Consider the following 15,778-nt stretch of genomic DNA (forward strand, 5'->3'; position numbering starts at 1 on the left):
TAATATGAGAATTGGATATATCATAAATCTTATTCTTACAAAATTATCTATTGTTATTTGTCATTAGTAAAGCTTAATTAGTATTTAGATAATTTCAATTTTTATGGTTTAATTAACAATAGAAAAATTTTATTTAACTATAAAAATTGAATACAAATTTATTAATAAAATTTTTTATTCAGTTGTGTTGCAATTACATTCTACTATTATTAATTTGGCATAGTTTTTAACTTATTTTTCAATAAAAATGTAAAATATAAAATATTGTGAATTTTAAAAACAATTTACAGAAATTGATTTGTTTTAAAATTTTTGCTAAAAATCGTGTATTGAATCTAAATTAAATTAAATCGTAAATTTATACATATGGCATAGGTTAAAGTTATTATTTTATTTTAGTTAAATGAAATAATAGAAAATAAAGTTTATTAAGTATAACAGTAAACAAGAACAATAACTCATTTTAAATTTATATTATATAACCACAACTTTCACTCAAATTTTAATATTATTTTATTTAACTCGATTAATAAGTTGTTCATTATAAATATTAAATTTATTTTTTAATATATAAAATTTAAAAATTTATAGAAATACAAAATTCTAAAATCCAATTGTGTAAATATTGGTGGAACAACAAAAAGTGTGAAAATTTCAAAATTGTTAATAATAAATTTTAAAAATATTAAAAAATTGTAAAAAAAATTTTTAATAATAATTTTTTAAAAATTAATAAAAATTTAAAGATAATAAATTGCCAACGGTGATTTTTAATAAAATAATAAAATTTTTAAAATACTAAAAAAATACTAGCATTTTTTGTCAAAAATTGAAAAGTTTCTATATTTTAATAATTTTTTTAAGACACCACATTTTAGTAATTTTTTATTTGTTTCATATAAAAAGTCTAAATATTACCTCACTTTAAAATTAATAAAAATAAACATATCTTAAATCTTGTTGAGTTCATACTTTAACTAAATACGGAAGGTTAATTAATATTAAGTCGTATTTAATATTTACAACTTTAGAAAAAAATATTAAAAATGATTACTAAAAAGTTATTATTAATACTTATGATTATTTATTTTCTACGCCATATTAAGAATTTATTTTGAATTATACTGATGAACTGATTAATTGAAAGGATAAAAAGGAACAAAATTAAACAAAAGAGAAAAACATTTTATTTCTTTGAAAACAATTGAAAGTAAAATAATTCATCCTTCATTTAATGCTAAGTAAATTAATAACAATGAGAGAGAAAATAGTATTAAAAAAAAAGTGGCTGCCTTGAATTGACGATTGACCTTGTCTGTGTTATTGGATACGATTTTGCCTTGGGTTTTGTCGTCCATTGCTTTACTTGGGACCAATCTATGGAACCAAGCTGGCTCAGAAGGGAAGCAGAGACCTGGTTCGTGTAGATTCCAGAACACCAACGGAAAAGAAAACAAAGAACACTACAAAGTTCATTAATTTTTCAGAAAAACCAAATCAGAATTAAGACAGCAAATAGAGAAACAGTATACCGCCCGTGGTATGAGCAAAACCAAAACAGAGTCTCCTTTTTCCTTTTCCAACTAACTCCCACAGTGTTTCCTTTACCACATCTCAAAGCCACACTCACTAACCAAAATTGTCTTATGCTATATAAGTACACAACATCTCTTCCTGTTTCTACGCTCATCTCTTCCTCAATACTACACTCTCTGTTCTGTTTTTGTCTCTCTCACTAATTCAAAATACTGTCACTTTCTATAACCTTAAAGTTCTCACTCAAACTAAACCCATTCCAACACCCCACATCACAACCTCTCACAATGGACACAAAGATAGGCTCGTTAGACGCCCCCAAGCCCCCCAGCAACGACATCGTGTCGTGCACCCCAAACAACACCGCCGCCATCCAACCTTGCGTTCCCTCAACGGCTGTCGCCTGCGGCGATTCCACCATGGGTCGCCACCTGGCACGCCGGCTTGTTCAAATTGGCGTCACCGACGTCTTCTCCGTTCCCGGCGACTTCAACCTCACTTTGCTCGACCATCTCATTGCCGAGCCGGCGCTCAACGTCATCGGCTGCTGCAACGAACTCAACACTGGCTACGCCGCCGACGGCTATGCCCGCGCGCGCGGCGTCGGCGCCTGCGTTGTTACCTTCAGCGTCGGCGGCCTCAGCGTGCTGAACGCTATCGCTGGAGCTTACAGTGAGAACTTGCCTCTCATTTGTATCGTTGGAGGGCCTAACAGCAACGACTATGGCACCAACCGGATCCTCCATCACACTATCGGGTTACCCGATTTCAGCCAAGAGCTGCGGTGCTTTCAAACCGTTACTTGTTTCCAGGTCCCAGTTCTCTCTCACTCTATTTTTTAATCCACGTTTGGAAGTGGTTATGTAAATGATTTATGATATTCCTGAATTATTTTTAGTTTATTTATGATTAAATTTATATCCCATGAAGAGAGCTTAGAGTTTAAGCAAGTATTTAGTGAAACTGATTATCCAAATACACTGGTCTTTCATTTTATCTTAGTGTTAATGTTTGTTGAATTTTGGTATGCTTGTGGATGTATTTGACTGTAGTGGATTTATGATTTATCTGTTTGTGTTGCGTGAAGTTGTTTTAAAGGTGAATGTGTTAATGTGATTTGGTTTGTTGATAGGCTGTGGTGAATAACTTGGAAGATGCTCATGAGCTGATTGACACAGCAATCTCAACCTCATTGAAAGAAAGCAAGCCTGTGTATATAAGCATTAGTTGTAACTTGCCTGGGATTCCTCACCCCACTTTCAGCCGTGATCCTGTTCCTTTTTCATTGTCTCCCAAGTAAGCCCTTTTTCTGGAAAAAAAGAGAGGTATTTTTTGTGTGTGCTTAGATTAGTTTATATTTATATTTGTTTATTTATTTTGTTTTGTAGATTGAGTAACCAGATGGGGTTGGAGGCAGCGGTGGAGGCAGTCGCAGAATTCCTTAACAAGGCAGTGAAACCAGTGCTAGTGGGTGGTCCTAAACTGAGGGTGGCAGCAGCATCTGATGCCTTTGTTGAACTTGCTGATGCATGTGGTTATGCACTTGCTGTGATGCCATCGGCTAAAGGGCTAGTTCCGGAGCACCATCCCCATTTCATTGGAACATATTGGGGTGCTGTGAGTACTGCATTTTGTGCTGAGATTGTGGAGTCTGCGGATGCATACTTGTTTGCTGGTCCTATTTTTAATGACTACAGCTCTGTGGGGTATTCACTTCTTCTCAAGAAAGAAAAGGCGATCATTGTGCAGCCTGATCGGGTTGTGGTTGCGAATGGACCTTCGTTTGGGTGTGTGCTGATGAAGGATTTCCTCAAGGCACTTGCAAAGCGTCTCAAGTACAATAGCACTTCATATGAGAATTACCACAGGATATTTGTCCCTGAAGGGCATCCTCCGAAGGCTGCACCTAAAGAACCTTTGAGGGTTAATGTTCTGTTCCAACATATACAAAAGATGCTGTCTGGTGAAAGTGCTGTAATTGCTGATACAGGGGACTCATGGTTTAACTGCCAAAAACTGAAATTGCCAAAGGGATGTGGGTAAGTATATAAGAGAATGTGATTTGTTGCAGTTCTCAACTTGTTTTCCATAATGTTTACAGTGTTGATAAAAATCTTGTTTACAGGTACGAGTTCCAAATGCAATATGGTTCAATTGGATGGTCTGTGGGTGCAACTCTTGGTTATGCACAAGCTGTACCTGAGAAACGAGTGATTGCCTGCATTGGTGATGGAAGCTTTCAGGTTTGTTTTGCATAACTTCTTAAAAGCATGATTTCAATTAGAATGTAATTTATTTTTCCTCAAGTTTTTCAAAATTTTCTCCCAATTCTTCACTCAGAAACAATTCTTGAACTGAATTGTGGTGTTTTTAATACTTTGCAGGTGAGTGCCCAGGAGGTAAGCTCAATGCTGAGATGCGGGCAAAATACCATCATATTCCTGATAAACAACGGTGGATACACAATTGAGGTTGAAATTCACGACGGACCATACAACGTGATTAAGAACTGGGACTACACTGGGTTGGTTGATGCAATCCACAATGGTGAAGGGAAATGCTGGACTACCAAGGTGAGATTGTTGTTGATATTGAACAATGCATTATCCTTCAAACATCATTAGCCTTAACATTGTGAGATGCTAATATTGTAATGATCCATGCATGCTTTCATTTCAGGTCTTCTGTGAAGAGGAGCTAGTTGAAGCAATTGCCACCGCTACAGGACCCAAGAAAAACTCCTTTTGCTTCATTGAGGTAATTGTTCACAAAGATGACACAAGCAAAGAGTTGCTTGAATGGGGCTCCAGGGTCTCTGCTGCCAATAGCCGTCCTCCCAATCCTCAGTAAACTAAACTTTACAATTAGCCTATTACTAAATTGTTGTAGTTGCTCTTCAGCTTCTACCAAATTGAGATTTCCTTGTACCGAATTTACTTTTGTTAATCACTTTGCAGTGTTTATGCATCTGGGTCCACTTGTTTGTGTAAATTCTGTCAATTGAGATAAAAAAAAAATAAAAATCCACCACCTTTGTTCATTGTGCAAAGCTTCGCTGTTTCATGATTCTTATTTAGATTAAACATCGTTTTTGACGATTCTTAGGTTGCAAATGGCATATAAATCTAATTGAGTTTTGCTGGGTTACACTATTTTACTATTATCAGTGCGAGCGCAAGTCACATATTTGGACACTAGCTAAACGACGAAACTTCTTTCCCATAAAATAAAATTTTATATTATTTGGTCATATAGAACATCCTCGTAGTAACTACATTTACAGGTAGCCGTTGGATTAAGATATACATACACACGTAAAACTGTGTCGTGTTGCATTTATGAGGTGCCACTGCCAGGTGTGAGGGTGCCACTTGAAAAGCATAAGCAGGTGCAAGAAGAATCCACATGCTAAGTACAGGGAGTGAATATTCGTAGCTAGTACACTTTTAGGATCCTGATGGATATTTAAAATATAATAAAAATACAAAAATTATATATACATCTGTGTATATATATATAAAATTTGTTTACATAGTTAAGTTTTCATTCATTTTTAAATTATTTTATATTTATAAAACCGAGTATTAATTATTTTTCGTAGTTTTACTTTTAAAGATACATTTTATTATTATTTTAATATTTTTGTATGCCTATTCACTTTATATTAATTTAAAGATAAATTTTGGGTGTATCATATTTTTTTATATAAACTTTATAACTTATGTAAAACATAAATTTTAATTAAAAATAGCGTAAAAGAGACAATTCAATCAAAACCGGTTTCAAGAAGACTGAATTGAATATAAAGTTTTATTTAGGTTAATTGAAATTGAACTACAATATATTTTTATAATATGATCAGATGAATATTTATGTGTGAATGGATCTATAGTCTATTTCAATGTACAAGCACACCTTAAGTGTGACGTTTGGTGAAATGGGAAGTTCGATGTATGTCATTCCATGTAAATGGTTCTTTGTTTAAATTTGTTATAGTTTTCTATGTAAAATAACAATACAAATTGAAAGTACAACCTTGAGGTAAAAATAATATTATATTTTTTAATAAAATAAGGTCTGTTTAATTTCATTTTTTTGAATATTCCATATAAATATTAACAATTATATTAATAAATTATGTATGATTTTACATTTTAAAAAAATTATAATATATATAATTGTTAAAAATTATTTAAGGAGGGGACGTCAGGCCCACCTTTGTCCCCCTTGGATCTATCATTGATTGCCTATTAGTATCCCCAGGTGTGGAGTGTTTAATCTGGCTATTTAAATTTATTAAAATATATTATTTAATAAAGCTTTTTATCATATTATAATAATATATATTTAATGATTGATATTTAATACAATAATAACGTCAATGCTAGAGGATCTCTTTCCATGTCTGATCACACTCGGAACAAATCTGTATTGTGTATTATTTGTATAAATTGCTCCCACAGTTTACTATATTACATTTAATATAACGTAATTAGTTCAGTGATTATTGACTATAATCGTACACATTACTTTTGTATGTTCATTTCTCCCAATTTTTCTGGTTTGTGATTATTGTTAGTTCCACATTTTTTTTTTATGTTTACATAGATGTTGGCAGTGGCATGGTCAAAAATAGTTTTGAGATACAATAATTGAACTGTAAAATACATTTCCCAGTTCACACTGATTTACAGTAATTGCTTGGAGTTTAACATTACGCGCGCCAAAAAGAACGGTTTCTTTTGACCAAATTAAAGTGCATAGTGCATTTGCCACTGCTTGAACTTTGAACCACGCGATTCAAAGATGATTTACGAGTCCACTCATGAAATGACCTTGAATAATTAGCAAAGAAACTATACCGTAACAACCATTAAGATTGATATTTACTATATATTAAAGATTAACTTAACGTGGTCCTGCAGGTGACAACAGAAAACATTTTCAATGAAAATCCAAACATTCATTTGCTTTTCAATGAAACCATTCTACTTTTTGTGCCTATTAGACCTTATTTTTGTGGTTTCTAGCCTTTGTTTGGAGGATCAACAATCTTTGCTGCTAAAACTTAAGAACAACCCCAAATTCCAGCCCCGAAATTCCAGCAAACTTGTGTCGTGGCATCATAGCATAGCTTGCTGTGAGTGGAGTGGTGTAACCTGTGACAAGGAGGGGCATGTTATTGGCCTTGATCTGAGTGGAGAATCAATCTGTGGTGCACTTGGCAATTCAACTAGTCTCTTCAGTCTCCAAAATCTTCAGGTTTTGAATATGGCTAACAATAATTTCAGATACCATCTGGATTCAGCAAATTGAAGAACTTGACTTATCTGAATTTGTCACATGCTGGCTTTGTGGGGCACATTCCACTAGACTTTTCTCACATGACAAAGTTGGTTACTCTTGATATCTCTTCTTTGTCCTATTTAACAGGTCAATCCTTGAAACTTGAGAGCTTATATTTACAAAATTTTTTCCTAAACTTCACCAAGATTAGGCAACTGTATATGGATGGTGTAAGCATAACAGCACAGGGACAGGAATGGGGCAATGCATTGCTGCCACTGCTTAGTCTTGAGGAACTGAGCATGTCAAACTGCAATCTCTCTGGACCCCTTGATTCTTCACTGACCAGACTTAAGAATCTGTCCGTCATTCGTCTTGATCATAACATTTTATCATCCACAGTGCCTGAAACCTTTGCTAATTTTCCAAATCTGACAACACTGAACCTTAGTTCTTGTGGGTTGACAGGAATATTTCCCAAAAGCATCTTTCAGGTAGCAACTTTGGTTGATGTAGACATATCATTCAATAATGATCTTTATGGTTCTTTGCCAGAATTTCCGATGAATGGACCTCTTCAGACCTTGATTGTGAGTCGCACAAGGTTCTCAGGAGCAATACCAGCTTCTGTAAGGAATCTGAGGCAGTTATCCATCTTGGATCTTTCGAATTGCCATTTTAATACAACTCTACCCAGTTCAATTTCAAGACTCAGTGAACTCACACATCTGCTCTTATCCCTTAACAACTTCACTGGTCCAATTCCACTCTTGAATATGTCCAAGAGTCTCGTATGTTTAGACCTCTCTCACAATCACTTAACAGGTTCAATTACTTCTGTTCACTTTGAAGGCCTAAGAAAACTGGTCCAAATCAATTTGCAGGACAACTTTCTTTGTGGAAGTATTCCTTCTTCTCTTTTTGCACTCCCAGTGCTTCGAAGTATTCAACTTTCCAACAACAGTTTTCAGAGTCTGCCGCATGAATTTTCAAATATATCTTTCTCCATGTTAGAGTTCCTTGATTTAAGCAGGAATAATTTACAAGGTCCCATTCCTCTATCTATTTTTCATCTTAGATCACTTAATGTCCTCCAACTGTCTTCAAACAAGTTAAGTGGCACATTAAAGCTTGATGTGATTCAGAGTCTTGCAAATCTAACTACCCTTGATCTTTCATACAATCACTTGTCAATAGACACAACTGTTACAAACGCAAGCCTATATTCCTTCCCAATGATGAGGAGTGTGAAGTTGGCTTCTTGCAACTTGATAGAATTCCCTAGTTTCTTGAGAAACCAATCCCAAATAGGAATTTTAGACCTCTCTAGCAACCATATTAAGGGATCTATACCAACATGGATTTGGAAACTTGACTCTCTTGTCCAATTAAATCTTTCTCGAAATTTGCTCATAAATTTAGAAGGACCTGTGTATAACACTAGTTCCACTTTGAAGGTCCTTGATCTCCACTCTAACCAACTCCAAGAGAAGCTTCCAATATTTCCACTACATGCCTCTTATTTGGACTATTCAAGCAATAATCTAAGTTCTACTATTCCATCAGATGTTTTCACTAACCTTTCTTCCATAGTTTTCTTGTCTCTTTCCAAAAATAGTTTATCCGGGAGCATTCCTCAATCCTTGTGCAATAACCCAAACTTGTTAGTTCTTGATGTTTCCACAAATTACTTAAATGGGACAATTCCAGAGTGCTTAACACAGAGCAAGACTCTTGTGGTATTAAATCTGAAAAACAACAAGCTCAATTTCAACATTCCAGATGCATTTCCAGCATCTTGTGCTCTAAGGACTCTTGATCTCAATGGGAATTCACTGGAGGGGCCAGTTCCCAACTCTCTCAGCAATTGCGCTTCATTAGAAGTGTTGGATCTCGGAAACAACCACCTCAATGATACATTTCCATGTTTCTTAAAGAAGTTATCAAGACTCAGTATCATGGTTCTGAGGGGAAACAAATTCCATGGTCCTATTGGATGTCCTCACATCAATGGTACTTGGCATATGCTTCAAATAATTGATCTAGCTCTCAACAATTTCAGTGGTTTACTCCCAGGAAAATGCTTTAAAACCATGGAAGCAATCATGCATGTTGATGGTCAAAATGTATCAAAGTCCAACCACATTGGAAACGCAATTAATGATATACATTATGAGGATTCAGTGACCCTTACATGTAAAGGTATACAGATGGAGTTTTTCAAAATCTTACCTGTGTACACATCTATTGACTTCTCATCCAACAAGTTTGAGGGGCCAATACCAGAAGAGCTTGTGAATTTTACAGGACTTCATGTTCTCAACTTGTCACATAATGCTTTCACAGGTCAAATCCCATCATCTATAGGGAAATTAAAACAACTTGAGTCATTGGACTTATCTAGCAATCATTTTGATGGAGAAATTCCTAAAGGGCTTGCTAGTTTAAGTTTCCTCTCATACCTGAATCTCTCCTGTAATTATTTGGTGGGGAAGATTCCCACAGGTACTCAACTTCAGTCATTTGATGCAAGGTTCTTTGAAGGCAATGATGGATTATATGGATCACCATTAGCTGAAAATCCGGGGGGTGGAGTGCATGGTGTGTCATTGTCACCACATGCAAAGGTGCATGCAGTTGATATTGTGAGTGCTGAATCGGGACTAGTTTTTGGTCTTGGTCTTGTTATTGGTCCTCTTTTGTTTTGTAAGCGATGGAGGCAATGGTATTGGAAGCATGTGGACTTCATTTTGTGTTGTGTTTTCCCTCAGTTGGATCTTGAATATGAAAGCCGTGGAGGACATAGCTATCAAGTGTTAAGGTGGAGGTATTAGTCATTAGGGTGGAAAAATGCTAATAGTAAATCAGCCAGGTAAGAGCACTCGCGAAGGTGTATTCTTCAACCTGCATTGCTCTTTGGGTTGATTTTATATTTTATATTTTATATTAGTTCAGCAAATAAAATAGTGTGTTCTGGTGTGGAAGTACAGATGTAAATAGGGATGATTGTGTTGTCAATTTCATTTCATAGTTCATACACATCTAAATAGGAATGAAATGGTGCTGAGAAAACATAGCCTTTTCAAATCTTCTTATTTGAGGAAATATTATTTGGAGCAACAAGATATATCTTACGGGTTTTGCCAACCAGGGATTTTAAGACAGTGATTAAAGAATTAAAAATGGTAAGTTTTTCTTGAAAATTGCGTTGGAACGTTGAAAATTACAAGAGAAAGTTTATTTACTAGGTTTTTTAACAATTTTTTTCTTAACCAGTGCCTTATTGGTCATCTTTTATTTAACCAAGTATTTATAAAGGCGTAAAAGAAGAATTAAATGAAGAATATAAGAGGAAAAAATGTGTATGAGGCAAGAGTGACTTACTTCATTGAATTATAACAATAAATTATGAAGTTAAAATCATAGATAATAACCTCAGATTGGACCCATCTATTTGGATTAGGATAGTTAACAAACTAGAAAGAGTCATTTTCACTCTACGTTTTTATTTATTACGGAACAAGTGCCTCAACAAGTTGTATATAAATGGGTGATTGAGTGGTGTCTTAAATTGCAATTGCAATTATGTTACGTTCCTTGATATTAGGAAAGATTCCAGATAAATGCAGCAACCATATTTAATTGTAGGCATGGTCAGGTTATTAAAATATTCATTTTCTATAATTAATTATTTTCTTTTAATTTTACTTTTAAGTAATTATTATTTAAAATTTCATAATATTTTTAATAAAAAATAATTAAATGTGTTTTTTAATTCTTGTACTGCATTAATTTTTAGAGACGAAAGAAATGAACATTTTTTATGTTGCAACTACTGTTACTGTTGGAGATAATCACAGTTTAAAATAGCAGGTGACTCATGATTATGATCATTAGGGAATAATCCGTATCAGCTTCGTAAGAGGGGCTTTTCACTGCCAGCCATTCATGTGCCTCACCATCATCGTCGCAAGTTGTTGGTGTATTTAATCTGTAAGCTAATTATGTATTGACCTTAATTATATATGTATCATGCTATTTATGTTAAAAGAATTACTAAATATATTTTTTAACATATCCATAGCTATTAATTAAAATTTATTAAAAATTATAAAAGTATGAAAGAGAATTATTAAATTAAGAATAAAAATGTTATATTAATTAGTGAGAGTCAAATTATTTTTTTTGATTTAAATGAATTTAAATTTAATAAGTAAAAATATGTTAAAAGGAATGCTTGGTAGATTTTTCTTATGTTAACACTTTATTATATTAATATTCTAATAATGAAACTAATATAATAAAGTTCTTAAAAGACATGGTCGTTGCTGTATGGCATTGAATATGACTTGGGTTAAACCCGATTAACAAGTTCAGAACCTTTTTCTTAAAGCATTCCTAGTCGAGTATTGCTGCAGACAACGATGGCAATATCACGTAAAGACTAGTTTATGTCCATATTGATGACAACATGTCAATGGTCATAGGTTATGTCATATTAAGTCTATCACATGAATCAAGATGCATTTGACTGGCTTGCCATTGTTATGTAAATGTTATAAGGAGTCTAACAATAATAATGGTGGGTAATCTTTCAACTTAATATTGTACTGTTCCAAACATGAGGAATTGTATATGCTTTGAGTCATGCTCAACTTAGCAATTGTAAAATTAGGCAATGGTGGACATGAATTGAAACGAAAATTAATCTTGTGTTGTTTTAGGAACATCTTATAATTTCTAACTTTACTAAAACAAAGATGGTTATTGAATACATTATAAATTCTGTGAAGAAATAGAAGTGACTAAGTGAAATTTGTCCCTCCTAAACCGTAAGAGGTATATTTTAGTATATTGATTGAGTTAGATTATGAAGTGTATAATAGTATTCGAATAATATTAATATAGAATTATATATTACTATTATTTTTGGACATTGAATCAACTAAAAGTTCAAGAAATTCAAATTAAACTATCTAAAGATGACATATTCCATACCTTATGTTCAATCTAGATGTTTGAACAAAGGGGCTAAACTAAAAAAATTTATCATTGACATTTTCATCAATTGGTTAGTAGCAATGCCTTGTTAGAGGCTCTTCATTACTTGTATTATTAAAATTATAATTTTAATTATTACCGATAGATAATAAACAATTGTAGTATCACACCCTAAAATGGATTAAGTTGACACTAAAACCATGCTTTTAATTAGACTTCTAAATATTAGAAAGCTTAATTGTATAATATGAACACTTAATTAGATTAAATGGGCCACCCACTAATTTTGGCTTGTACATTGATTTTGGTAGAACATCATTATGGTTAGTTATTCCTGACTAAGGGTTACTCATCACTATGTATAAGAGACAAAACGCATTAGATATATTAGAATTCTAAGAGTAAAAAATCCCAGTGAACAGGGAGATGACATAATTATTCATATCTGAGGATATTTGTTAAAAATTCATTAGGAGTAAAAATATATTGTTCTTTATCTTCTTATAAACGAAGCAAGCATACATTAAAATTATTTGTAGCTATTTTTATATATAAAATTATTAAAATATATTTATGTATAATTCAAGTAAACATGTTCTAAACTTTGTATTTTATGGTAATTTGGTTGTCCTGAAATTAATATCGTGTTATTGGTACTATAATAAAATATTACACTATTTTTATACTTCAATTAATTTAATTTTTAATTATATACATATAATTTAAAATTTTAAATATTTTTTACTTAATGCCTAATTGTGAAAGAGAATTCAAAGGGTATAAATACTGCTAATCGATGACAATATTTATTGAATGGAGCAAAGCCTGCATTGCACTCTATCATTCAGCATCTTTGCCAACACTTACTAAGGCTTGACCGAATGAGAGGTGAAATAAAACAAAAAAGAAATAAAAGAATTAAAAATAAAGTAAAAAATATTTGATCTTAGATGAGTAAAAATAAGACAAAAAAAATATGTTTACTTGTTAAATAAATAAAATTGTAAATGAAAACAAACAACAAAATTATGTTACAATACTTTTCTTAATAATTTTTATATTATGTAAATACTTTTTAATTATTTAATTATTAAAAAGGAAAGAAAAATCAAAATTTAACCCTTTCCCTTTCTCTCTCCCCCCAAAATGGAGGATAGAAAAAGGAAGGATGGAATTGTGGTTGGACCTTTTCATGTTATTCAAATAGAGGAATTAATATTTTTCTCTATTTTCTTTTCTTCCTATCTTCATTGCATCTAACTATAAGTGTGGATGTCTTTTCTCACATGTTTTAAATAAATTTTTCATTTATATTAAATATATACTAATTAATTGATTGAACTATTGCCTCGCCACTTGCTTGTTTTCTTGAGAAAACTGAATTTCACATATCTCAGTCACGTTAAAACTTGAGTTGTGCAGTTGCGACTGATTTTTAATGCAAAAAAACTTCGTTTCAAAAATATGAGCTAAACAATCTGTTCCTCACTAATTTAATACCTTAAATGAGTCAAATACCAATCTAAGTTGATTAGAATTGTATTAATAATGAATGATAATAGATTTTAAATGGTAAATCAAATACCGAATTCAAAATACCATTTATAAATGAATTCTTCACATTTCCAATTCCAACAAGCACACGACCTTCTGCAAACTATTGAATAATTTGACTATAGTTAGTTCTACATTGTTTCCTAAAGCATACATGAGGTGAAGTCAAGTAAGAAAATGCCAAGCATTATCCGAAACGATATTACTATATTACATTGACTTAATAGTCAACCAACTACCCAAAATTTGTAGGAAAAAAAAAACTGAAAACTTGTTATGAAAATAACTTCATCACGGCAATGTTTCTTTCAATTTTCTACACTATTTTCCAAATCATTAATAACACAGAAAGTTACATCAAATATTAAGACATAAATATTTGTTTCAATTTGATGGTAAAATGATAAAACCAATAAACACTGGTCACCGTTGTCATTTGATCTTAACTCACAGAGTCACAGTGAAATAAGTATTGTAACCTCACTCAGTGACCATTGGATTTACAACACACATACATACAGACGCAAACATCAATGACATTCAAAAGTCATTATCTGGCACAATTAATGGATGGATGGATAGTTAATCCAATTCTCGGAGACTTGTAGCAGGACATTATATGGATGTGTTGTTAGCATCAGAGTACCAGTATAATAACACACAACTAAAATAAAAATAAAAATAAAAAAGAGCCAATAAAGACAATATTAAATTATCACAGAAGAAAAAAAAAATTACACTATATAAGGATCGACATCATGTAAACTTATCATTGTTCACTGGCTTTGTCATTATGTCTGCTATGTTGTCTTTGGTGTGAATCTTTTGCATATCCACTCTACCTTCCTCTACTACTTCACGAATAAAGTGGTATTGTATACCTATGTGCTTTGTTCTGGAATGAAAGGCTGGATTCTTTGCAATATGCAAAGCACTTTGACTGTCACAATACACAGTAGTAGTCTGCTGTTTGTGCCAAGTTCCTCCAATAGCCTTTGAATCCAGATTGCTTCCTTGCATGCCTCAGTAGCTGCCATGTATTCAGCTTCTGTAGTAGACAAAGCCACAACAGTCTGCAACTTAGATAACCAACTTACTGCCCCTCCAACAAGTGTAAACACATAACCAGTAGTAGATTTCCTTTTATCCAGATCTCCTGCAAAATCTGAATTAACATAGCCTTTCACAATAAATTCTGATCCTTCAAAACATAATGCAACATTAGAGGTTCCTTTTATGTATCTAAGGATCCTCTTTGCAATATTCCAATGCTCTCTACCAGGATCTGCCATAAACCTACTGACTGCTCCCACTGCTTGTGCAATGTCTGGTCTAGTACAAATCATGGCATACATAAGACTTCCCACTGCTGATGCATACGGCACTCGAGACATTTCCATCCTCTCTGCTTCATTACTAGGCTTGATACTTGAGGATAATTTGCAATTGACAGGAAGTGGGGTAGAAATTGGCTTACATTCTTGCATGTTGAAGCGTCGCAAGACTTTCAGTAAATAATTCTTCTGAGAAAGCCAAATCTTCCTATCTTTTTTGTCTCGGTGAATTTGCATCCCTAAGATCTTGTTTGCTGATCCCAAGTCCTTCATATCAAACTCCCTAGCTAATTGTGCCTTCAATTCTTGGATTCGATCTTTGTTGGGGCCTACCACCAGCATGTCATCCACATACAACAACAAAATGATGAAATCATTATCACCAAACCTCTTGTAATACGTACAATGGTCTGAACTCAGTCTGTTGTATCTGAGGCTAATAATGAAGGAATCAAATCTCTTGTACCAACACCTTGGCGCCTGTTTTAAACCGTACAGAGATTTGGTCAACCTGCAAACCAAGTCTTCCTTTCCTTGTTCTTCAAAACCTTCTGGTTGGAGCATATATATTTCTTCTTCAAGTTCATCAAGAAGAAAAGCAGTCTTTACATCTAATTGTTCAAGATGTAAATCAAACGCTGCACACATAGTCAACACTATTCTGATAGTGGTAAGTCTAATCACTGGAGAAAATATTTCATTAAAATCAATGCCTTCTTTCTGAGCAAATCCTTTAATCACCAGTCTTGCACGATATCGCTCCACTTGATCATTGACATCACGTTTGATCTTGTAAACCCATTTGTTTCCAATGGCTTTTCGACCTTCTGAAAGTGTTACAAGTTTCCATGTCTTATTTCTATGTAAGGCTTCCATTTCTTCTTGTATTGCTACCATCCACAGAGAAGCATCTAAACTGCTCACAGCCTCTTGAAAGGTTGATGGTTCTCCTTCATCTGTTAGAAGACAATATGCATCGTGGCTTGCCATCACATAGTCTGAGTGCCAAGATGGTCTCCTTATCTCACGTCTTATTTGTTGAGCTTCTCCATCATTGGCATCATTTG

General features: G+C 33.3%; 1 protein-coding gene and 1 pseudogene across 1 annotated transcript; both read left to right on the forward strand.

Moving 5' to 3' along the window:
• The first annotated feature begins 1,303 nt into the window (after positions 1 to 1,303).
• LOC113861001 (pyruvate decarboxylase 2) lies at positions 1,304 to 4,581 on the forward strand. The gene is made up of 6 exons (XM_027493597.1): positions 1,304 to 2,348; positions 2,669 to 2,832; positions 2,925 to 3,575; positions 3,662 to 3,779; positions 3,921 to 4,109; positions 4,216 to 4,581. Exons 1-6 carry the CDS (start codon positions 1,824 to 1,826, stop codon positions 4,384 to 4,386), a joined length of 1,818 nt encoding a protein of 605 aa, XP_027349398.1. The 5' UTR covers positions 1,304 to 1,823; the 3' UTR covers positions 4,387 to 4,581.
• Positions 4,582 to 6,513: 1,932 nt separating this feature from the next.
• Positions 6,514 to 9,656, forward strand: LOC113862440 (annotated as a pseudogene).
• The last annotated feature ends 6,122 nt before the right edge of the window (positions 9,657 to 15,778 follow it).

Source organism: Abrus precatorius, unplaced genomic scaffold, assembly GCF_003935025.1.
Source record: "Abrus precatorius isolate BTA unplaced genomic scaffold, Abrus_2018 Scaffold3, whole genome shotgun sequence".
NCBI classification, from domain to species: domain Eukaryota; kingdom Viridiplantae; phylum Streptophyta; class Magnoliopsida; order Fabales; family Fabaceae; genus Abrus; species Abrus precatorius.